The sequence below is a fragment of the Manduca sexta genome, chromosome 28 (genome assembly GCF_014839805.1).
Source record: "Manduca sexta isolate Smith_Timp_Sample1 chromosome 28, JHU_Msex_v1.0, whole genome shotgun sequence".
Lineage (NCBI taxonomy): Eukaryota > Metazoa > Arthropoda > Insecta > Lepidoptera > Sphingidae > Manduca > Manduca sexta.
The window spans coordinates 6,123,671-6,149,195 of record NC_051142.1 but is presented as its reverse complement, the minus strand read 5'-3'; the positions used below and the strand labels follow the sequence as shown (position 1 = coordinate 6,149,195).

The window sequence follows — 25,525 nt, the reverse complement described above, 5'->3', positions numbered from 1 at the left end:
AAAATCAGAAAGTTTCCTCGACCCCAGCCTTCGCGCACGGTTTCCAAGTGGCTTTTACCACTACACCACCGTATATTGTAAGTAAAAGGCAATTTATGCAAAATAGTAAACTACAATATACTAACATCTATGTTATCGACAGAATATGCAGCACAACACTATTGAACTCGACTACGTAAATTGGTAAAAATGAAAAATACGTAATAATTACTGTATCGAATGGCCAACAGCAGATTATAATATGACTTTTGCACTTATGTAGAGGGTTTAAGCAAATATATTGGGTTTTTTGTTTACTCACCGATGGAAGCTGATGATTTCAGTTTCATTTTCTTAACGAGAAGAATGTGATTTACATCCCACAATAACGCAGGCCATTGCTTGTTCGTAGGGCTATATTTTATTTAAACAGCACTGTGTATTTATTAAAATTAACAACAAAAATATTACAAAACATGTAGCCACTTTTGAAAAGCACGCGCTGAAGTATAACGTAACTAAATTGTGTGGGCGCGTTTGTGTCATTGTTTTGAGGTTGGCAAGTGGGCACATTTGACATTTTATTTGCTTTTTAATTCGGCATCATAAAGATGACCAAAGGTAACCATTTGATTATTTTAAAGTGTACGCAAGCCAACCTTAGCAACATAATATTTCTCTCGTTCTTTTCAACGGTTTTGGCCTATTTGAAAAAATAGGATAAGTATATGAGGGTAATTTAGATTCCTTCTATGCTTGTTCTTATTCTGAGGCGGCGACGTAGTTTTTTTTCTGCCTAACCCTATATACTGCAGCTGGTGCTACGGCCAAGAACAGGTGTGATAATATAAAAATAAGTAAAATAGCCTATTGTCTACTTATCGTATACCTATTTATTACTTAAATAAATTTCAATACTTACACAGAATAATTAACGGCCGTCGGCAGCAAAATTTGCAAATTACTCACTGCAAGCTATCAAAATGTATGCATGGCTAGTTTTCCAGTTTGGGAACTACAACATCTAGCTGTTCTTAGACTGTACCATAACGTCTATTACTGAAATATATACCTAATTGGTAATATTTGGACCTTGTTGCACAAGATTCAAGTGATTATATTTGGCAGTTATTGTATTAAGCAGCTACTGTAGATAGTACTTATTACTAGTTATTTGGCAGCATAGATCAGAGGGGGGGACTCTTTCATTTGATCGGCTTATATAGATAGGTGATGAGTACAATTTACTGAGATATTATGAAACTGGACCTGTCTTTAAAATTATATAAAAAAAAAACGAGTAACGACCGTATAACTCCCGCGTATTCAACTCATATTTTAGTGGCGTTTCGTTTTGCAGACTAAAACGCATAAAATCTTCTAGGTAAAAAATACTTAGAACCATAATTTTTTAAATATTGTAACATATTTTCTTCCTGAGATTTAAAAAGAATGTAAGTGAACTATTGAAGCCTTTAAATTTTTGAATGATTTAATATAGATACTAATGTGCTATTAGTATAGTGGTAATTGAAAATTAGTTATTTAACTCAGAATTTTACATTGTGGGTAATTTTGTCTCTAATCTATTACGCCTTATATTTTTCTTTATTCATATAGCTACCTACTAGTTTGTCTTTTTAGATTAAAATAAAGGCGAACCTCAAAGAAACAACATGGAATCCTTTGCAGAAATTTCGTCTATCATTTTATTGTTAACAAAAATAATCTTTTTCAGAACAAATTCCGAATCATATTATACCCGGTCGTTAAGAGATGAAAGAATAATTAACAATTTCTCCAGTCTTATTACAAAAAGTATTTGTTATTTAGAATTAAAAACATTATGTTTAAAGAAATTTTTGATTTTAATAGTTATGGAGAACGCGTCATTTTGGATAATTCTGATAAAAATTCAATTTCAATTCCTTAAAAATGTTTCAAGTCAAAAAGAAACGCACATAGCGCATTATTCTAGTTACAGTCTACCCTGTACACTTGTTAACCACAAGCCTCCCTAGTACAATCTAACAATGTTCACTAAAATCATACTGACAACAATTTAAACAACAAAATACAATATGGAATGTCAATATATTTTACTTCATTATCTACATTTGATTTGGAGTTGGAGTAAATGACTGAAATTATAAACTTATTAACAATATACAATGATCATTTTGTAGCTTGATATTGGTAATATTATTTTATTCCGCATGCCATTACCTTACACAAATATGCTGAATTTGGATATTATTTTACTACATATTTTCACTGGAGTTATCTATCTACAAACATAAAAAGACATTCCAATTTAAAATAAATATATTTCAAATCAAATGTATGACATTTGATCTGTTTTCAAACGACAGACTGATAAAAAAATCTACTAACATTAAGTAATATTCATCGAAAATTGAATATGTAACAGAAATTCCATTTATTAATAAATATAAAAACGTTTTCACTCATTGCATGTGAAATAAAAGGGAAACAAGAACGACAGAAACAGTTACAATTATTACTAGTCACCTAGTTGTCTGCGGATAGATAAATGATAAGGCATGCAATGAGAAAATGCGTCAAAGGTAGATACAGATTTCATGGTTCAATTGATTGCCTAACCATCAATTACATGTTTGATTTATTTTTCAATTTTAATGTCTACCATCTTAGTAATTATTAGTAGGTACATACTATAAAACAAGTATTACTTATGGAAGGTAGAACTCACCTCTACAGCGCAATATAAATATAGTCTTACTGATGTAAAGAGAGTTGTTTCACTTCAAGAGCTTAGATACAAACTTATAATACATATTCATTAAAATGCAACCCTCTAATAAGGCTCAAATACGCGAGCACAATATCTATAGTGTTGGTACAACAGTTTAATTTAAGACAAGTATATCTATTCACAGCACTTAACCACATGTTAATCAACTGTTTCACGCACAAGACGACACAAAATCACCTCGGTGTCACGTTATCACCATTTTAATTGCATTGACATAATATTTATAAGTATAGCTCATAATATGTACACGGAGTAGTTTCATTCACAAAATACATTACAACGATTCTTCAAACGCAGCCATCAAATCGCTTTGCATATTCATATCTATCTGGCCCGCCATCTGCAACAAAAATCATTGTGTAAAAATGTATTAACGCAACCCACTACGGGAACACAAGAATTTAGATTACATGCCGACTGTAGTAGTACAAACTGTAAATAGACTTACAGCCTCTCGTCGGCGGCGCTCCTGCTCGCGCTGGCGAAGGCGCTCGCGCTCGGAGGCGGCGGGTTTGTCGCTGGCGGCGGCGGCGGCAGCGGCTGCGGCGGCCGCGGCGGGCGGCGACGCGCGCGCCACCGGCGACACCGACGGCGACGACACCTCCGCGCTCTCCGCCTTCACGCCGCGCGCTCCTGCTGCCGCCCTATGCACACCACGCAACACAACTACTTACATCTGATACAATAAAACTCCACAAATTTACACAAATATACCGTCTCGAAACATCCTCTACATTCTACACATACAAATTTAGATCAACGTTAATCAATACTTAACACCGACCATTATACAGGTGTCCCAGAAAGTAGTGTCAAGCGGAGGTCCAGAGATAGAGCACCCTTTGGGGTATCCGAATCATCCCCATGTATGTTCCGCGATTTTTCATAATTTTCGAGTTATAAATTAACAAAGGTCTGTATAAATCTGGATTTTAGTCTGCGATCCTGCCTACAATCTAACTGCAAAAAATGTTTGCACGAATCTACTGCAACTAATACATAAATTAATTTTTTTATAAGCCTTGAAATGACCTCCCATTTTTGTACAAACCTCCATTAATCAAAATGTCCTCTAGAATAATTTATATAATTGGTAGTTCAGGCAAAACTTGCTGTATTTTTTTAATATACTTTACCTCATTTTATCTTCATCTGGATGCCTTCTCTCAGTCTCTTGTCTTTGACGTTCACGTTCAAGCTGTTCCTTTTTTCTGAGCTCCTGTTGCTCTATGAGCGCCCGTTGGCGATCGATTTTTTCCTTTGCTTGCTTTTTAAACGCCTGCAAAGTGCCATAATTTTAAAAATAGTAGAAGTAGTAATATTATAACAATTATAGTTCCCCAATCAAACAAACACAATTAACGACATAGAAAAAACGAGCTATCGATATTAAAAAAACTTTAACCTGTCGTAGTTATTTTCGTACGTACAAAATTTCATAATTTTTTCCGACACGACACGTTGTGTTACAGCATTACAGGTTACAGGGTTACCAACTCCAAAAAATATAGTCCTAAAGTAACGATAAAATATCCCCAAATAGCCCTAAATTTAAATGCAAAAACGCCAAGAAAAGCCCTGTACTGTCAATGTTATTTGGTATGGTGTAGTGTATACCCAATGTGTATGCCTATCTAAGAATATAATCGAAATAAGTTCCCTGTTTAATTAAAATTTAAAAGCCGAAGCCATGCCTGTAGTTGTGAGGATCAAAGAGAATTATAATACAGCGTCTCAGAACATTGCTTGTCATTGTTCTGAGACGCAACAATGACAAGCATTGTTCTGAGTAAGCGTGGATAGTGGGTGAGGTGTATTTGGAATTATTGCATTATGCTTTGTAGAAAAACTTGAAAGTTTGCGTTTTTAATCGTTTTTAGTTCAGTCAAACAGTAATACATGAAAACATTTTTATGGCTCTAATAGCCCTAAATATTTTTGGACCCTGAAAAAAGCCCACTACACTTATTTTAGCCCTAAATTTAGGGCTAAAAGCCCTAAGTTGACAAGCCTGCATCTAGAAAGGACGCGCCACGAGCCAATTGACGCGAATGAAACAATCCGCCACATTCAGTGTCACTATTACAATATAAGTAGAGTACATACGCATTGTCAAATCGTATTGTGTTGATATGAACGCATACAACCGTAAAACTTGTCCGTTTTACGCACACTACTACAATTCTAAAGACGTGTACATTATTATTTGAACTTTACTTTTGACAGAGGAAAAGGTCAAATAAGCTACGTCTTTATAATATGTTGTCTAAGTCCGCGACTTAGCAATTAGCATTAAAAGTCTGACTGAAATATCTCCAAGGATTATTGTAAAGAGTATTTACTCAATAGTTTTTTAAATTCCCTGTAATGCTGTAACACAAGGTGTCGTGAGTTCGATACTGAAACTAGGCATCCTATCAGAGTACGTTTTTTTATAAACAATGAAAAATGATATAAAAACGATGAAGACTCCTTTACATTCCTTTTGAGAGCTTCCGTTGCGTGCGCTGCGTACGGTTAAATTTACGCAATCATGTATGACGGAATTGTTTCTTTTAAAAACGCGTAATGCGTGCAAAACTAAGAAACGAAGCGATAACCTCTTATAACTCACAACGCACCCACTTCTACCCTCGAATATTTGAAATACGAATTTTACTGCCTCGTTTTCTAAAATGCGGCAGTAAAATTCATATTTCGAATTGGTTAAGACCAATTTTAGTGCAGTTCTCATAGAAGGTGTTTTTCGTACTATTTGCTGTAATATATGAAATAATGTACAAAATACATGACCAAAAACTTTTACGACTTAATTTATTTTTTGTATAATAACATTATTTATTATTTCTTGTAAATAGCTTAAATATCTTAATTTCTGGATTTCTAACTTAGTAGTTTTCAAGTTACCATGTTTTTTGAAAATACGATATATCTCCGTCCATATGCGGAATTCAAGCTTTTTATTAATACATATTTTCTCCTAAGGTTATCTACTAAAAATACCAAAGTACGAATTTTGATATATCGATTCAAAACGATTTTAGAGCCACTGAAAATTAAGAAAATCTTCTTTTTTACCATAAAAATATTTTTCGAATAGGATTCAGTTTCGTATATCTAATTTTGCTAAAGTACCTGATTCTGAAAAATCGACTTCTCTATTGCCTGAGCGTACACCTAAAACTGTCAACCTATTATTGCGTAGCAAATATTATGCATATTGTGTGCAATATTAACTACCCTAATATTCTGCATTTCCTAACTGATACAATGAGCCGCTTCGCGTGACGCATCTATCGCGCATTTATGAAGTAGCCGTCAATGGATACCGGGCATGCATGTCGACTGTCTGTATAATTCAAAACTTTCAATCATCTAATAATAAAGTTAACCCTTTGTAGTTTATTTATCAAAGACAAATGATTGTTACTAAGGACACAAAATAATATACATAAGTGTTTTAGTTTGATTTTGTTCAGCAACTTTTGTCGCTGACTGCACTACAAACGCAAATGTACGTGCAAATTCAGAGAAATAAAAACAGAATTAAGAACACTTTACGTCGCGGAGAACAATTATAATTACTTAACAAAGTGTGGTGAAAAGATTCTTTGCTTAAAAAATATGAGAATTTTCCTTAACCCCATACTATATTTAGCTAACTATGATTTAAAGATTAATTTTGCGAATTTAAAAAGATAATTATTTTAGTAGCTTCTATTAGAACTTACCTGGAAACTATCCATAACAGGTTTTTGTTTAATTTGATTATTAGTGGTCATGTTAGGTAATATGCTTTGAGGGCTACCGGCTTGCGCTAAGGATGACCATGAACTCGCGTTCTTTAAATTCTGTTCTTGTTTCACTTTAAAAGGTTGAGCAAAATTGGCATTCTTAGAATCCTCGATTTTCTTTTCCATTTCATATTTTGTCCTGTCGGATATATTATTCGTCACATTGACGCCCATTAGGTCTTCAATGGGTTTCGGCGTAAGTAAAGGCTTCATATCTTCCTTCTTTATTGCTGGCGTCATCAAACACGGTGCATTAGGTAAGTTGTGATGCGATTGTGATATTATAGGATGTGGTGCTGTAGGCAGTGGGTCGAATATGGAAGGGACAGGAGGAACACTCGTAATGCCTGGAATATTAGGATTTACATCACCTCGTAATAATTCACGCTCATGTTGTAAATTTTTTTCTACAAAACCATTGTGAGAGGGTAGGTACATATCTGTCTTGATTTGTTCGGGTACACGAGCGACTTCTGTGAGTCCGCCTAGTTGAGCCATAAGATTCTGATGTGCAGCATCCGGCATAATTTGCGGTTTAGGCAAAGCAAAATCTTCTTCAAGTCGCATCGACGACTCAGATACTCCTACGCTAACATCCATTGGATTCGGCACGTCTGCATTCAAACTACGTTCTAAGCTAGCCAGGTTACGCTCAATAGGGTCTATATAATGTGAGGTTTCTACTTTGTCAAGACCATTTCGTGATTCCGATTTAACAGTCATTTTCTGATCTTCGATATCGCGCGCAACAGGCACTATCGAGGAATCAGGAACATTATTGGTGGGAAGCGTCGTCAGAGCGGCCGACAATGGTAAAGAAGGCGGCGGTGTGGGTGGGTGGTTGTGTTCGGCCGGCGCCTGTGGCGCGGGCTCGGCGGTGTGCGCGGGCGGCGCGGCGGGCGCGGGCGCGGAGGGCTTCACGTCGGCGGCGGGGTGCGCGGCGTGCGCGGCGTGCGCGTGCGCGGCGGGCGCGGGCGGCACCGCGTCCGGCGCCGCGCTAGGGGGCGGCGCAGAGTTCGCTCCCGTAGATGATGCTGTTTTCTACGAAAAAGTAAATAAATTATCAATACAAAGAACTACAATTATCTATACTATTATATAAAGCTGAAGAGTTTGTTTGTTTGTTTGTTTGAACGCGCTAATCTCAGGAACTACCGGTCCAAACCGAAAAATTCTTTTTGCGTTGGATAGCCCTTTGTTCGTGGAGTGCTATAGGCTATATATCATCACGCTATACCCAATAGGAGCGGAGCAGTAATGGCTAATCTCAGGAAATACCGGTCCAAACTGAAAAATTCTTTTTGCGTTGGATAGCCCTTTGTTCGTGGAGTGCTATAGGCTATATATCATCACGCTATACCGAATAGGAGCGGAGCAGTAATGGCTAATCTCAGGAACTACCGGTCCAAACTGAAAAATTCTTTTTGCGTTGGATAGCTCTTTGTTCGTGGAGTGCTATAGGCTATATATCATCACGCTATACCCAATAAGAACAGAGCAGTAATGGCTAATCTCAGGAACTACCGGTTTGAAGTGAAAAAATATTTTTGTGTTGGATAGCCCTTTGTTCCTGGAGTGCTATAGGCTATATATCATCACGCTATGACCAATAGGAGCGGAGCCGTAATGAAACATGTTGCAAAAACGGGGAAAATTATAAGTTTTGAGAGCTTCCGTTGCCTGCGCTGCGTAAACGGTTAAAGTTATGCAACAATGATGTATGACGGGATTGTTCCACTTTAAAAGTTCTAAAAAATATATTATAAAACAAAGTCCCCCGCTGCATCTGTCTGAACGTGTTAAACTCAAAAACTACCCAACGTATTAAGATGAAACTTGGTATGGAGACAGTTTGAGACCCTGGGAAGAACATAAGCTCCCGGGAAACTATAACTATTATAACGGAAAACTTTAGCTTGAAAAACTTTATAACGCGGGCGGAGCCGCGGGCAAAAGCTAGTAATATATATAATAAAAATAAAGAAATTTATCACAAGTCCTTACATTTGGTTGCGGAAGTTGATGTGGCAGCTTTTTGGCTTTCTTTTTAGGCGTTCTGCCGGAACCCGTTCCTGAAATAAACGGATTACATGCACGATACTTTTATGAACAAAATTAACTTGAACACGCTGGATAGGCGATGATCCTCCAATTCCAGGCATCTGCAGTTGTGACATGTCCCACATTCTGCTACACAAGTTCAAAAAGGAGAAGCGAACTTTTAGTATATTAAACAACTATACTATAATGTGACTACGCAAAATCCTAGTGTATTTTTTTTCTTATAAAACAATATATTGTATTGTATGTTCAGATCTCAGGGTAACTAAATAAAAACCAAAGTAAGTTACTTAAAAGATTTACTTATATTGCTATATACTGAATTATATACAAAGTTTATTTCCACTCACTCTTACATCTATTACATCTTAAGTCATGAGTTGATTATATCAATCTTATGTAAAAATTAACACACACAGTGTTGTTTCTGTTTACACAATCTGCAACTTTCTACATTAAAAATACAACTTACTTAGTAAATGTTGCTCTCAAATAGCTAATTGCACCTTGTGTATAATTATTTTCTAAGAGACCGTCAAGTGTGCTCTGACAAATATTGAATTTAAGAATTTAATAATCTGACGCCTTTTTATTGAACATTAGAACAATGTGTTTCATGTAATGCTTTATCCATTGCAAGTCGATAAACGATTGACTTCAATAATAACATTTACAGATTTTAGGTGATTTAACGTTGGATAATGTATTACCAGTGAGGAAAAAATTACTAATATAAATCTACAATACACTATGGCTCAACTTGACAGCCTGTCTCTTAGTTTATTGACAAACTAAATTAGTATACTTTAGACTCTTTTGTTCTCATTTTCCTGGCCCGTTCGAGAAGCAAGGAAAAATAAGTTAAAGTACTCTAAACTAACTTATACATTAAAAGATCTCTTCAAGCAACCGGTGAATTGTACTTTTAAAAATATATGGATACTATATTGCAACGAATTTATACAAAAGAGACCTTAGGAGGAATGAACAACCATGTGAAAATGTAACAGCAGTCCAAGTTCTTATATACTTAAAATACTAATTATATCTACCCTCAAAAATGTATTGGCCTGCAAGCTAAAGTTGGTGTTCACTATTCTTGACTGACACTTCTTGTGCAAACATATCATTTGACGTCAGTCATGAATGTGTTAAGAGCCAGCGCCCTTAACATTAATATTTACGTTAGTCTACACTAGGTCGCCTGGCGGTGACAACTCACCACCCCTTCTATGTGATAAATGCAACCAATAATATTTTTTAAAACTAAAATGATAATAAATCAATATCGCTATTATTGCGCATCTATCATTAGTTGCAAATATTACAGACAGGGAGCAACACACTATGTCTTCCGATCGTGCATTGTACGACCCCGCAAATAATTACAGGTAAATGTATAATATATAGAAGCGCATGAAACAATTTGCAAATTATTTAAAACTTCACGACTAATTTACATAATATAAAGTAAAATGATCAACATCTTACTATACGCACTTTCATTTACTTTTGTGATGTTAGGTTTATTTAGATCTCTGTATGAACAGTTAACAATAACCCAAAGGGAGAAAATCCAAACTGAGCTACAAAAATGTTATTAAATCGCAATCTATCTCAAATGAATGTTATAATGGATATAAATATATAAGTTCATACATTCTCCACATAATCTGAATTAATTGAAATATATAAACTTTGAAAATTATATATCAATCTACACACAATAAAACAGTAAAGGTATTTGATCTTTGATATTATATTGCAACAGTTATTATATCTGATACCAATATTATTACGACAAAGATTGCGACTAATAATATTTCATTGTAGTAGAATAAAATATTTGATACTAATAAAAATACTTTTCAGTGTGTTATTTGTGAAACACAACATAGTACTAGTAAGTATTACATAGTTAATTATGCTTGTCTTAAAATGGCATTTGAAGGACTGCTATTTTAAATAAAAATAAACTTTAGATTTGTCTTTAAATAAAATAAACATTACTATCACAACTATATCCAAAGCTATCTACTTAAAATTATACAAAATTAATATTCCAGTCAATATTAAATACACTTAAGCAGTGATACAGTATTGAATATTTTGTTCTTACTTGATTAATATGAGTTCAAACATCTAATTAACGAAATCATATTTAAGTACCATTATTGTATGAAAATGTCACGGAAATAACACTCTACTGTATGTAGCAATGAAAATATAAACACATACAGCTTATGAATGCTCTTAACGTAATATTACATTTATGCATTTCTATTTGCACTTGTGACTAATGGAATAACAATCATGGGCCGCTGTGACAAAAATTGTTATCTTGGTTTAAACAGATATACTAAATATGACCTATAGCACAAAGTACTAAGTGAAAACAAATTCTCAGATCATTTTAAATAGGTGTTACTAATTGTCGTTGCTGATTTTTTACAAATAAATTGGCGAGGATTTATTTATAGTAATAACAAATATTAAGCTGTCTTGTATTTAGAATTATATTACATGACAATATTACGATAACAATAACATAATTCCTGTAATTATGTTATGTTCAATAACAAGTTTGCAAACAATTTGTGAAGGAAGGAGGCCAGCTTTAGATTATTTTTTCATTAAAATACAGATTTGATCACACGTCACATTAAGTTTTTGGGAGCAAGCATCAAAATTTATTAAGCATCAAAAACCAATAAAACATACCTTTTCAATTTGTAATTTTTAACTACAACATGTCACATTACATCCTCGTAGCAACGAAATGATAAACGTTTCCAACAGAAAGTACAATTTTGCTTGCTAAAATGGTATCCGTCCTTACACAATTGTTTGCATTACTCGCTAAGCCTTGCTCGACTCGCCAGCTGCCTCGTCGGTCCTCTTCCCTTCGACGCACTAAATCTACTCAGCGTACTGACACTAGCCTCTCTCTGCCTCTTTCGTGTGTTCGTTATGACTAGCTTCCATGTCTCGGACGAGCTCAATCAATCATTATATATCAGCTTTAAATTTCACACTCTTAAGCAATTAGTACCGTGAGATCTGAACTTTTCAATATAATCATTTAAACATACTGAAACTTTAAGGATGCAAATGAAATAACATCGCACTTGAGGACATGATATAGTTAAAAATATTAATGTGAAAAGGTATATCCTGTTGGTTCATGAAAGCAAACCAAATAAAATGTTCTTACCAGCACCGGTTAAAACGAATCGGCGAACACCAAAGCTGGCTTCTCCTCCTCAATAACAACTGTTTTTGTGCCTTTACCAACATTTTTATCATTTCGTTTCTTATATTTTTTACGTTAACATAGCATTCATGGTTTTGGCGGTATCCCATTCTCCAATATCACAGTAATGTAAAAATATTCAAAATTACTTGCGCAGCAGTCACAGAACACACTCACAACATAAAAAATTCAATTTTCACAAATCTTTCTAAAACATTCATCTCTTTAAGAAGTGGAATTTTGGAGCTAACTTTGAAATTGTGGGCACCTGACCTATAATATCATTTTCTGTCTAAAACGTGCCATAGGTCATCAGTCATCACATTCTCAGCAGTCATCCTAATCTCAGTGCATACATTATTCTTTTATGCAATAATTAAATGAGTTTAGTTATAAGTAGCCTCGGAGGCTACTCCATGAGTTATAATCAGTTTTTAATAAATAAACAGACTAAAAGTTCCAACAAGGGCCAGTGAAACAATATCTCACAATAATCCAATTATGAATCGCACAACACATTTACAAATCAATCATTTACAAGTGCCATTTGATAGACTCCTGTCAATCATTCCGTCACTGACATCAACTCCAGACTAGAATAATAAATAGTAAAAATATTAAAATTGCATTATTCTATTCCAGCTTTTCTCTATAATTTATAAAGAAAGGACAAAACGGGTATGTATAATACATACCAACATTTAATTGAATCATTAACAAATACTGGAAAAGGTAAAAAAACTTTCAGTTTTTGGATTCACATATGTAAAAATACTAATAATCTATTTTATTTTATGATACATAATATATATATCTCAAGCTTTTGAACATACTCATACCAATTATTTGTCTTAATTTAAATGCAAATATCATTAAAATCTAACTCTAAAATCGTATTTTACACAGTGCGGTACGGTTGGCGAGTACCACAGTAGCAGTAGTATAATATATAAAACATAAGTAGGCGTGGTGTAGTCAGTAGTGTGCCGCAATGTATCTAACCTGCTTCGCTGTCGCTGGTGTCGGAGGAACTGGTGTCGGTGCTGGACGACGAGTTGGACGAGTCCGAGGAGCTCGACGACGACGACATGCCGCCACCCAGCGCCTCCTTGCAGCCCTCTGCACAACACACATTTAACATCAACAACACTAATTCACTAACCCTACCACAGTACCCATAACTAAACATCCCCTACGTCGCGCGCATGCACGGTAGGTACAAATTCTTAAAATACTCATAAGATTTAGAAAAGACAAAGTGATACCTATTTTGCTACATTAGTAGATACTATGTGAGACCCTAACAGTAAAGGAAATCACTTCTATGTAAGTTCACTAAAACCTCTTAAACCCTTTGAAGACACCACTACAAACATTTTATATGCTACCCGAGCATCACTGCACTTAAATCAAGTGTGACAAACAATGATGACTCATTATTCTCTTAATGCGAATGGTCCACCTATAGATATTCTTTATGAACTAATTGTAAAACTCTTATTCTGGGTAAATGGTTGAATATAAGCAGAGTTGCGAATACGAAACATAAGCCTTTTTAAAAAACCGACAATAACATTGGTTAAAAAGTAGGGTGGCAAATTTATATTTGTAAATATTTCTATGTGCAAGGATGAGGATAGCATAACTTTCTTTCGCGCTCATTGTAATTCCTGATGACGTTACAAGATAGCATTGCAACTATTTTTCATTTTCATTTTTCTGCCCTTCCATCAGATTTTAAAGGCATTTATGATATACTTAATACAAAATCAATGAAAATAGATAGATTCTATTGTTCAATTAAAAGGTATGTACAATCTTTTTGAATAAAACGCTTCCTAGGATCTCTTCTAAATTTGCATGTAATTTTTGTTCAATGGACTGAGAGTGCAGTAATGACAAGTCTTTTTAAGCTTAAGGGCAAGTTTCAATGACACAAGTTTCAATGACAAAAATTATGTAACAAGCCCTTAAATATTTTTAAAGTATCTACAGAAATGTAGCTAAGTTATATAATTCAATTTGGTTTGATTTTTCATTCTATAAATTAGCAGCTGTAGTCTTTATAATCTTTACCCCACATACAATCTGTGCCCCACAGCCGAAATATAACTCCTTATACATTAAAACTCCTTTCAATTACAGATGGATAGTCATATCCATTATATGTATAGCTATATGTGTACAGTTTGAATTGCAATAGAATAGGAAAGATTTCATCAAACAGCGGACAGGGCGGAACGGTAACGCGATGCTAGCAGGTCGTGAACAGTTGTATATTATCAGATAATCTATACTATTATATAAAGCTGAAGAGTTTGTTTGTTTGAACGCGCTAATCTCAGGAACTACCGGTCCAAACTGAAAAAATCTTTTAGCGTTGGATAGCCCTTTGTTCGTGGAGTGCTATAGGCTATATATCATCACGCTATACCTAATAGGAGCGGAGCAGTAATGGCTTATCTCAGGAACTACCGGTCCAAACTGAAAAAATATTTTTGCGTTGGATAGCCCTTTGTTCGTGGAGTGCTATAGACTATATATCATCACGCTATACCCAAAAGGAGCGGAGCAGTAATGGCTAATCTTAGGAACTACCGGTCCAAACTGAAAAATTATTTTTGCGTTGGATAGCCCTTTGTTCGTGGAGTGCTATATGCTATAAGTATATCATCACGCTATACCCAATAGGAGCGGAGCAGTAATGGCTAATCTCAGGAACTACCGGTTCGAACTAAAAAATCTTTTTGTGTTGAATAGCCCTTTGTTTTTGGAGTGCTCTAAGTTATATATCATCACGCTATGACCAATAGGAGCGGAGCAGTAATGGCTAATCTCAGGAACTACCGGTTCGAACTGAAAAATTCTTTTTGTGTTGAATAGCCCTTTGTTTTTGGAGTGCTCTAAGTTATATATCATCATGCTATGACCAATAGGAGCGGAGCAGTAATGGCTAATCTCAGAAACTACCGGTTCGAACTGAAAAATTCTTTTTGTGTTGAATAGTCCTTTGTTTTTGGAGTGCCCTTAGTTATATATCATCACGCTATGACCAATAGGAGCGGAGCAGTAATGAAACATGTTGCAAACACGGGGACAATTTATTAGTTTTGAGAGCTTCCGTTGCGTGCGCTGCGTAAACGGTTAAGTTATGCAACAATGATGTATGACGGGATTGTTCCTCTTAAAAAGTTGTAAAAAATATATTATAAAACATAGTCCCCCGCTGCATCTGTCTGCCTGAACGTGTTAAAGTCAAAAACTACCCAACGTATTAAGATAAAATTTGGTATGGAGTCAGTTTGAGACCCTGGGAAGAATATAGGCTCCCGGGAAACCACTACTTTTATAACGGAAAATTTTAGCCTGAAAAACTTTATAACGCGGGCGGAGCCGCGGACAAAAGCTAGTCTATATATATAAAACAAAGACGGGTTTGTTACAACACTTATAACTCGAGACCTGCTGAACCAATTTTCATGGTTATTGATTCGTTGGATTTGTCTCCGCCCCGAATAGCAGAATACATCTTAAAAACAATGAAAACTCGATATGTGTAATAATACTTAATCATTTCAATAAATGCTCATTTTTGTTTATTACATGTCAAACAATCCTGTCCAATTCTGTCAAATACTGTAACAACTATTCATATGTGCATTCAGAAATTTATTTTGTGTAAAATGTCTCGAAAGTTTAGGTACTGTTATATTTGTTTGTTTTAGACATTAATTTGTGTAATTATTTATTAATTATTCAATTTTTTTGAAAAAAAAACATACGCATATTAGCTGTAAATGGTAAGAGAGGGAAAGGAATAGAGTGGAGGAGAGAGGGACCATCTCGAATAGAAGTGTATAGACAAATCGAGAAAAATCTAAAATAGCTCGGAATAATACCTAAGATTTATTCTACAGGTTAACAAAAGTGTAAATATCTTTTTATAGGTTGTCTATGATTTTTTGTCTATGTTTATTGTCTATGTTTCGAAATTTCAGGCACTGTTATTATATTTGGTGATTTTATGTGGTTCTGTGGGAGTGCATATTCTGTATTACTATTAATAACAATGCCGCGTCCTAGAAGATCTAATCTTTCCCAGCGAAGCCGTAATGCAATTAGGCAACGGAATATCGCGAGTCAATCGTCTGATGAAGAACGAGAAATTGCACGAGAAGAGCGCCGCGTTAGGATGGAGCAAAGGGCCTTAATTCGTGCTTCTCAAACACGAGAGCAAAGAGAGGCAGCCCGTGAAACGGCTAGGTTAGAAACGAGAAACGTCGAGCTTATCGTTCAGATGAACAGAGGAATAATCTTCGAAGTGCAAGAAGAAATGGTCCAAGTATTGATTTGAATCGAGCAGCGTTTCTATATAATTGCACTATCGACTACAGCTTGCATCGTTTAGTTTGCATTGGTCCAATGGACGTTGTTTGCCAGCATTGTGGCGCATTGAAGTTAGCTGGTGAAACGCCTGGTTTGTGCTGCCTTAGTGGTAAAGTGAAATTGAAACACTAGAATCACGACATTTTCTAGCGAACACTCAAAAATACAATGTCTGTTTCCAAATAACTTCATTTGGGGCCATGTGTTTAAAGTATTTAATTATTATCATTTTTTTAATTTTTATTCTCATTCTGTATGTATTCATCATCGTTCTTCATTCATCATAATAAAATACTTTTATATTTCTATTATTTTGTATCATTGTATTACGTTCATCAAAGCCTACATTAGTTCAGCTAAAAGGTAACACTACACTCATTGACTGTTAGGCGGTACGAAGTTCGCCGGGTCAGCTAGTATATAATAAATGTGACATAATGCCGTCGCGTTCGGCCCTTCGACTAAACAGTAGAGCGCCAGCCGAGCGTCGCCGTCCCTCCCCATCTGCTATTTGACAAAATCTTTAGCACAGTTACCTCTACCACTGCGGCTATAAAAAAACTTTTTTGTCTTTCTTTTTAACTATATGCGTAATAAATATTGTTAACATATTAGGATTGATTTTCAAGTGTAGAATAACTTACCTTTTTTCTGTTGTTGTTTTTTATTGGTTCCCAATTGCCCTGAGACATCCTGTAGTCTTTTCTCCAGTTCTTGTTTTTTCTCTGCCATTTGTTCATCCTTTGATTTACCAGACACTTTGCGGTCTAGAAATAAATGAAGCAATTATTTATCGAATATTAATGAAATAGTTTTTTTTTTAATATTTTATGAAATAAATACCAATATAATAAAATAGGATTTTTTGATTTCTTATTGGGATCAATAACTATAATTAAAATGTCACAGTACAATAAATTATTTTTATATTTTGTCTAACTTAGAAACTAAAATTATGAATCACCTTAACTAGTGTGCAGTAGATGAGTCTTTTTTCGTTAATAACTAATACTTACGCGTCTTTTTTCGAAGGCAGGATGCTACATAATTTTCTAATTCTCTAAGAGTAGATGGCTTCAGTGTTTCAAAGTCTATCTCAATTTCATCTGGATTGGAATCTCGTAGTGACGGCTCTCTACTTTGAATGATGTGCACCACTTTACCAAGCTTGTCACCTAATAAACCAAACACATTAAAAACTTACAAAGAATGTTCTGCAATGCTTTATGTTAAACAGAAATGCTATTAATACAAATTGTTACTAGTATAACCATTTTTCTATCGTTAAATACAAAAGATCTATGTCGGGATTTTATAAACTTTAAGTCTAGTAGATTTAGTATAAATTCTTTTTACAATTCACAACAGAAATTATTCTTGACAGGTGGTATAAAATCAGATGTGAGTAAAACTCGAGCAAGTTTTTAAATTTATAATATTGAGGTTAAGTACCTGGTAGTTTGTTGATGTCTAGAGAGAGCTGTCGCTTCTCGTCGTAGGACATGGGCTTGGCGACGTCCTCCTCGTCAGAGTCGTTGTGCGGCGGCGGATGGGGCGCGACGGCGGCGGGCGCGGCGGCGGAGCTCTTCTTCTTGGCGGCGGGCGGCGGCGCGCGCGCACTGCCCTTGCCGCCGGCGGAGGCCGCGGCGCCGCGCTTACCGCCCGTCTTACCGCGCGGCCCTCCGCTACCCGCTGTACACACCACCAACAAATATCACTACACATCCCACACTACAGCTGTTCTAATTGGATCTGATTGAGGGTGGACGATGATTCGTATTTCATTTCTTAATAACAAAATAGGTTATTTTCCAGAATTATACCAGATAAATAAATAAGAATATATCAAAGTGATAAAGAATTAAATAGACAATGTACCTATGGTCTCCGCAATATTATTAGCTTTAGCTGTGTATGCAGGCGTCACAGGTACTTTAGGCGTAGTAGTTGCCGTCGTTACTTGTTTTTTCTGTTTGTCTTTAATTTTTTTCTTAGCTTTCTTCTTATTATTGGACTCTTCGACGAGTTTTCTCATTTTCTCTTGGAGTGCAAGAAGTTCTTTTTCTAATAATTTTACTTTATTATTCCTCTCTTCTTCGGAATCATCAGATTCCGAGTCAGATTCAGAGCCAGACTCTGAACTTGATGCTGAGCTTCCCTTTTCCATATGTACTGCTACATGTACCGGTTCATCAGGGATTTTCGCATATCTGCAATTATATGTTAACATTACCGTTAAAAATTCACTTTATATTGAAAAAATGACTACATAATGATACAGATTCTTGTTTAATCTGAAACTATATTATCATATTGTGTGAAATTAATTACAGTATAGCATTACTTACCTCATTTCAAAAACGTCCTGCAATTTTCGCGCCATAGCAACAACATCGTGATCAGGTGGATTATATTTGTAGCAATTTGTAAATATAAGACGCACATCAGCAGCAAATTCCGCTGCTGTTTTGTAGGCTCTGCTATCCATTTTTTGTTTAACAGTACCAAGATCCATAGGTTTTTTAATAATATCAAAATAATCATGTAGACCAAGCAATTCGGCATCCACCGGTTTGTAAAATGGCCATGCATAACCCTGGAATGAAGACTTATTAAGTAATAAGTTAGAAGATTCAATTATATTATGTCTAGTCAAAACACTTCAACAGTATAATTTTGTTTAGAACAGTTAAACAAATTTGGATGAAACACATAGACCATGTCTGGATTTAACACATACTATGCCCTACTTTTTATCCCGATAACTAGATTCTGAGGGAAGTATTTTTTTCATTTTTTTTTAAATAGATGACCGTGCCTTCTTACTGACAACGCTATGTACTAGCGGTACAGTGATTACGAGTTTTTTGTAGTAAGAAAGCTTGGTAACGCGGGCGAAGCCGCAACTTACTCCTAGCATGAAATAAATAAAAAAGGGTTTGATCAATTTCATGATATTATTATGACAAAAGAAAATGTAGTACTTATAAGTAAACCTATGCTTGATTTTAATACAAATTTTCATAGAAAGAATCATAGCAAAATATTGTAAACTCATCCAATAATTGTAACTTTTATTCAATAATCTAAAACTGCATAAAATATAAAACAACATAATAAAGCTGCAGCAATATATAAAACAACTTACTGAGTGTTTCTTTGAAAACAGTTCTTTTAAAATTTCATTACAGCTCTTCAGCGCATCCGAGAGTTTTTCCTTACTCTTTGCTAATTGTGGAGTCATAACTGAGTGATGCGAGGTACCAGCGACTCCTACGCCCGGAGATATTCCGCCCATTTTGAAGCCATCATCTCCTGTTCTATTTGCCTGAGCAGAAAGATAAGGAACAGTCACTTATTTGCATCATCCTTAATCATTAACTTCAGATTAATGTGCCATTAATACCTTCTTTTGACGCCCACTTTCTCTTCTTGTAGATATTTTAGCGGGTTTAGGACCACTTTGCTGATCAATCGTTGGAGTGGTGTAACCTCCTTCAAAAGAGCTGCCCATAGGCGTGGTCGTATCCGCTTTTCTTTTCACTCCCTTCTTAACCTTTAACATTTGTCAGTATCAGATGAGACATTTAAGTAACAAACATTGGTGGTTTAGCTGACGTGTATTCTCTTGGCCAGTCTGCAGTTTACCTAGCTTGACATGACAATTATTGTTTTTTGAGAATAAAAAATGACAAGGAAAGACGGCGAGTCCAGTGACTAATCTGCATTTCAGAACAGCCATTAAGAGTTACGTCAGTTTTACAACTATAACGAAAAAACAACCTTAGCGGGCTGCGTCTGCGATAGAGTAACGGCCGGGATCGCCGACACCGGCGGCGCAGCGGGCTGTGCCACGTGAAAACTCGACGGTTGCGTCGCCACCTGTAAATAGAGTCGTAATCATAACGACAGATCGGTACAATGGAAAACTGAAAAGGCAAGCGTCAGGCAACTGACCTGCTGCGGCAAGCCGGTGTGCGTGGCGGGCGGCGCTGGCTGCGGCGCGGCGAGCGCGGGCGCCGTGGTAGTATTGGTGGAACCCACGAGCGCGGGGTGCGGCGGCGCGGCGGGCGCCTTGAGCGTGGCGCGCGCGCCCACCGCCGCGCCCGCACTGACGGCCGCGCCGCCAGCACCGCCACCGGCACCGCCTCCGCCGCCTGCACCGCCACCGCCGCCCCCGCCCGCGCTTGATCCGCGTTTTTTCGCCACGCCCTTGCCAGCCTTCGACGGTACTTCAATCTCCTTCTCCTCCTTGTCCATTTGAGCTATCTATACCAAAACAAATAATCACAGTCAGTACTTCATTCTTTTAACGAGGATTTTGAGGCAGTCAAGTTTTGACATGTTCTTACTCGATTGAGGAACAGTTTCTCCAAAGTCTGCGCCATGACGACCACATCCTCACCAGGCTTGTTATATACATAGCAGTTTGTGAACATCGTGTTGAAATCTTGGATGCATTCTTGTGCAGAGTAATAGTAGTTGGACTCCAGCCGTTTCTTAATCGTCCCAAGATCCATCGGTTTTTTGATGATTTTGTGATAATCCTAGAATGTAAATAAAATCATTCAACGTCTTATATGTAATGTGCCAAGTGACATTGTAAATAGTACGTATACTCACAGGGAGGTTCAATTTCTTCGCGTCCACAGGTTGGTGGAAAGGCCAGGCGAACTGATGCTTCCAAACAGCTTTCATGACGTTCTTTTGCAAAAATTGCAACTGATTCGTCATCCGGCCCTGCCGACGCGATGCCTCGTCGGGCGGAGTGCCATTGACGGGCTCCGCTGTCGGCTGTAGTATATTGTTATTAGTAATTCTACTAGTTGAGTTTAAGAAAAAAAAACTTCAAAATAAACAAATGTAATATTTTACCGTGCTGGTAGTCGCGAGAGGATCGACGGCCTGCTGCATTGTGCTGGAGTCAGCAATCTACCTACCAAAATGACAAAACACTATAGTAGGTGTTTATAGGCAATATAATTAATTATATCGCGATTAATACTACCCAGTTTAACTCTCACCTCAATTGTAACAAGGGGCTCATCCAATTTCTGACTAAGAGGCATCAGCTATACCCTCTTATTACATTAAACCATTCTATCATAATAAAAATATGTTGGTGCCTGTGCACCTAGAAGCATCTCATCTCATTCATTGAAAACTAAATATCCTACCTGAAAGAAATATGGAATACAGATTTACAGATATTATGTAATATTAGTTTTCAGTACTTCTGTAATATGTATATAATAATAGATAAAACTGTGCATGCTATTTAAATATAAATGAAAATTAATATACCATTTAAATTATACCTTTTTATATAATATTAACTCATCAGCAAGAGGAGTATTCTTATGAATATATAACAATTTGGGAAAAAAACATAATATTGACAAAATAGTTAATATACTGAAATATCAAGCAAAGTTTATTTTTAATATTTTTTTTAAAACATTATATTTTATTTTTTAATTAGATTATATACTAGTTATACAAATTACCTTGCATGAGTGTGCAGATAAGAGTGGAAATGGTTGTTGAAGCACCAATTGTCTCAAGCTACTGTCCAGTAGTATTTTTGTACCTGATAAATAAAAAAAAAATACTTTAGTAAACAGTATCCTTAATATTATAAAAAAGTCCCCTCTATATCTCCCTGTTTGAACACAATAAACAACAAACTGATTTTGATAAAATTTAGTATGGAGATAGTTGACAAATAAAACATAACAATAATCCAACTGTAAAACCATAATCCAACTGTAAATTGCTAATTCATATTATTTTAAATATTACTACTATGAACAAGTGTACATGCACCTTAGGGCAACAAAACTTTTTTTACACCTGCATTGTACTGCCTGATGACATCAAATTCCTGCCATTATGCCTATCTTATTATATCAGACTTTCACCTCTATTATTTTAAATGCTTATAGCTAATACATTTTTGGATAGATTTTGACAATTCTGTTCATGATAGATTTTGGTCATATTGATTATAAGTTCAACTTTGTTTGCTCATGTGATCAATAAGCAGATGTTCATTTTAATTTCATTTTGATGATGGGCATTGATAAAAGCAACGTAAAAGGCGTCAAATGCTCTATTTGGCATATTCCAACAAGTTAGTTTTGCAGTTTCTATAATAAGGAAAAATACACATTTCCACTAAATTAAACATGTATTAACACTTTTTAATAAAATATTTTTTTTTTTTACAGAAGACAGTTGCATTTATAAAGGAATACTAAGAACAATTGTCTCACTTTGCTGTCAATATGTAAAATTGTTTTTCCTTGTTTAACAAAATGCTTTCCCGATAAAACATTGACTATAAAAGCATACTTTCTACCAAGTCTACCAAAATTTATAGTTATCCTGGTGTGCTACAACCATAATAATTGTAAGGTTACCCTATCAACACAAATAAAGCAGTAAATGTACTGTTAGAATAAATAAAATTTTCTTGTGGTATTGTCACGTGGATACTATATGAGGCATCATCAATTATAAATTTTGAAACTGAAATACATACTACATTTATAATATTGGGTACAATATATAAATCATGTGATCATAGCCACTCTATGTCAGATACAGATCAACCCTTGCAATGCAAATAATGCCCATATTATTGCAATCATTACCATACCTCCCTACTGTCTATATTACCAGATACATAAATAAAGTTTAGCAATATTTGTTGGTAATCATTTAAGATCTATATTTTTTTTGTCAATTTTAAACATTCTTCAATGAAACTTCCTATTATACTTAAATGTAAGTAATAATTCACATATTTTTATTAATTTACATCACTTCTAAGTGTTAAGAAAAATTTAAAAAGTGAAAGACATTAATATTGTAACTGCAAAGCAAATGTGTAGTGTAAGAAATGACAGATCATATCACAACTACAAAAAAAATTTAATAGTTGTGAAAGTAAAATTAATCAAGTTAGGTTGATATAAATTTAAAATTGTACAATTTGGTGTGATTATTAAATATCTAGATATAAAGTTATAAGAATATATGTGAAAATATAGTAATAATTAAATAATGATATTGTGGAAAGACTCACATTTCTAGATAACAGATTGTGTTTCATGTTTTGAAACTTATTATACTTAAAACATAAATATGAGTGTTACTAAAATATATTATACTTTAATGAACTTTTGTAAACTGACCATGAATCATAATATTTTTAATCTTGAGAGGTACAAAATGACATCAAAATAATAACAGAAAGTAATAAAATGAAGTGTTTATTATTTTTACCAGTTTGTACATAAATTTTGATCTTATTAATTGTTCTGATTTACATTACGTAAAGATAAAATTAATATTATAAACATAAAACATACAACAAAATTATTGAATTACAAAAAGAATGAAAATGTTTAAGTAAAAAACAAGGGCTCACTACTCTCAACACAATTGAATAGTTCTATATTATCAACAAACAAAACATCTTCACAACCATACTGGTTAGACATTGTAATGTAAATATGCTTAAAATAAGGCTGCTGCGTTTAACTACCCTGAGTAATTTCTTTTCACCCTCTTTTGGTATTGCAAACTAAAAATCATACACATAGGAAATATTTTAACTATTACTTTCTAGTTAGTGTCATGTGCAATACAAGCAAGTTTGGAGAAGATGAATCACTATTATATTTTCATACATAACTTCCTATACCAAACTGAAAAAAAATAGTAATTGCATTTTTTTTATTAAAACTAAGTATATCTTTTATAATTGTTATAACGATGTGTATTTTTTTTACATATTTACTGATAACTAATAATTTATGCTGTATGCAAGTCCGGCCTATCATTGTATTTACATAGGAATCAAGTAAATTTAAAACCTCTAATGTATACATGCATAATATTCCAATTATTGCTTTAAGGAATAATGCTCAAACTTGATCATAATCAAATATAATGTAAAGACAACCTAGAGAACTACTTAATTTATAAGAGCACTAGAGAAAGACATAATATGAAGAAAGTAAATAATAAATAGTAAACCAACATAGTTACCAAGGCCTTATAAATTAACCATGCCAATTTATTTAGGATACAAATAAGCCCAAGCTAAGAAAGCATTGACTCAGGAGTAGTTCTTACTGCTTACTTAATATCATGCAATATTAGAAAAAACACATGCTCTCTTTCACATTATTGAAGCTTTTGTTTACATGTAATTACAGCATAACACTCATGTTCAATACCCTATTGATAACAGCCCAGGACAATTTTACCGCAAAATATCCAGCTTATAATGGTGTTTAACCCAAAGCAATGGTCTCATTGAAGATCTAGAACATTCTCAAGCTTTATGTAATCTAATGTAGAATCGATCAGAGTTCTGATGTCAGTAAAGAGTCAATGTAAACAATCACAATAAATATCTACAAATACTAAGACTGTTCGTCTAATTAATTATTTTATACAAAGAACAGTATGATTTCACAATTGATTTGGACGAAACGCAACGAACAAACACATATCAACAACCAACCCCAAATAGTAATTCAACAAAAAATTGTTGAACCATTACAACTGGCGACTCACAAACAAGTTATTTGATAATTACACCAGCAAATAATGCCTGCTTCAAAGTCAAGAAACGAGTGAAAATTACTTATAAAGAGGCCATGAATAAATCGTTGATTTTTTAGCCTGATCTATAACATGCAGCATCTATTATATGCCAAATTGAAATATTACCAAAACAGTAACAAAATGTAATAAAATATGAACAAAATTATGTGGTAAAAGCTTAAAATTATCAAAAAAAGACTTACGAAGAAATATTAACGCCAATATGGCGGATGAACTAAAAATACGATGTTTGAGTAACTTCTTCAAATGCAAATAGTATCGATGTGCAGGAACTTTGCATCAACTCCACACAAAAAACTACACCATAGTTATCTCAAATCTTTGTAAATTCATTGTTTTTCGAGAACTATAACCACTGCAATCTATAAACATTAAAGAATAGCACAGCACGAACTCCGAAGATACGACGAACTTCAGACATGGCGGCTAAACAAGAGAAGTGGTGAGCGTCCCTAGTCATAATTAATTAATTAAAGATATTACTATAAAATAAGACCAGAAAAATGAACAATGTAAACATATTTTAATTTCTCGTTAATAAATTAACGAAACATTCATATTAGCCGAGAGATTGACTTTGATGCATCGTACAATATTTTCAGATTTTTCAAT

The 25,525-nt window shown here is 34.8% G+C and overlaps 1 protein-coding gene across 5 annotated transcripts; it reads right to left on the bottom strand.

Annotated features, from left to right (window-relative positions):
• Positions 1–1,661: 1,661 nt before the first annotated feature.
• LOC115441889 (bromodomain-containing protein 3) lies at positions 1,662–25,525 on the bottom strand. 5 transcript variants are annotated; one of them, XM_037444875.1, is made up of 21 exons: positions 25,096–25,525; positions 21,778–21,860; positions 21,295–21,447; positions 21,146–21,206; positions 20,894–21,064; positions 20,623–20,817; positions 20,228–20,539; positions 20,054–20,152; positions 19,677–19,826; positions 19,419–19,598; positions 18,619–18,878; positions 18,149–18,480; positions 17,723–17,962; positions 17,287–17,445; positions 16,915–17,037; positions 12,887–13,003; positions 8,575–8,642; positions 6,508–7,611; positions 3,913–4,055; positions 3,225–3,420; positions 1,662–3,116 (listed from the first exon to the last, which is right to left on the bottom strand). In XM_037444875.1, the coding sequence occupies exons 4-21, from the start codon at positions 21,182–21,184 to the stop codon at positions 3,051–3,053; spliced, it is 3,954 nt and encodes a 1,317-aa protein (XP_037300772.1). In that variant the 5' UTR covers positions 21,185–21,206; positions 21,295–21,447; positions 21,778–21,860; positions 25,096–25,525; the 3' UTR covers positions 1,662–3,050. The 5 variants fall into 5 exon arrangements, with proteins under 5 accessions (XP_037300772.1, XP_037300769.1, XP_037300771.1 ...); XM_037444872.1 differs by having other exon boundaries at positions 21,146–21,202; XM_037444874.1 differs by having other exon boundaries at positions 18,619–18,866; positions 21,146–21,202.

Bases quoted from the DNA above. Each gene is read 5' to 3' on its own strand.
- LOC115441889 (XM_037444872.1), bottom strand. From the start codon at position 21,339: ATGCCTCTTAGTCAGAAATTGGATGAGCCCCTTGTTACAATTGAG. The intron at 4,056-6,507 runs GTAAGTTCTAAT...GGCACTTTGCAG, and splicing joins CTGTTATGGATAGTTTCCAG to GCGTTTAAAAAGCAAGCAAA. The intron at 3,421-3,912 runs GTAAAGTATATT...TGGTGTGCATAG, and splicing joins CCAGATGAAGATAAAATGAG to GGCGGCAGCAGGAGCGCGCG.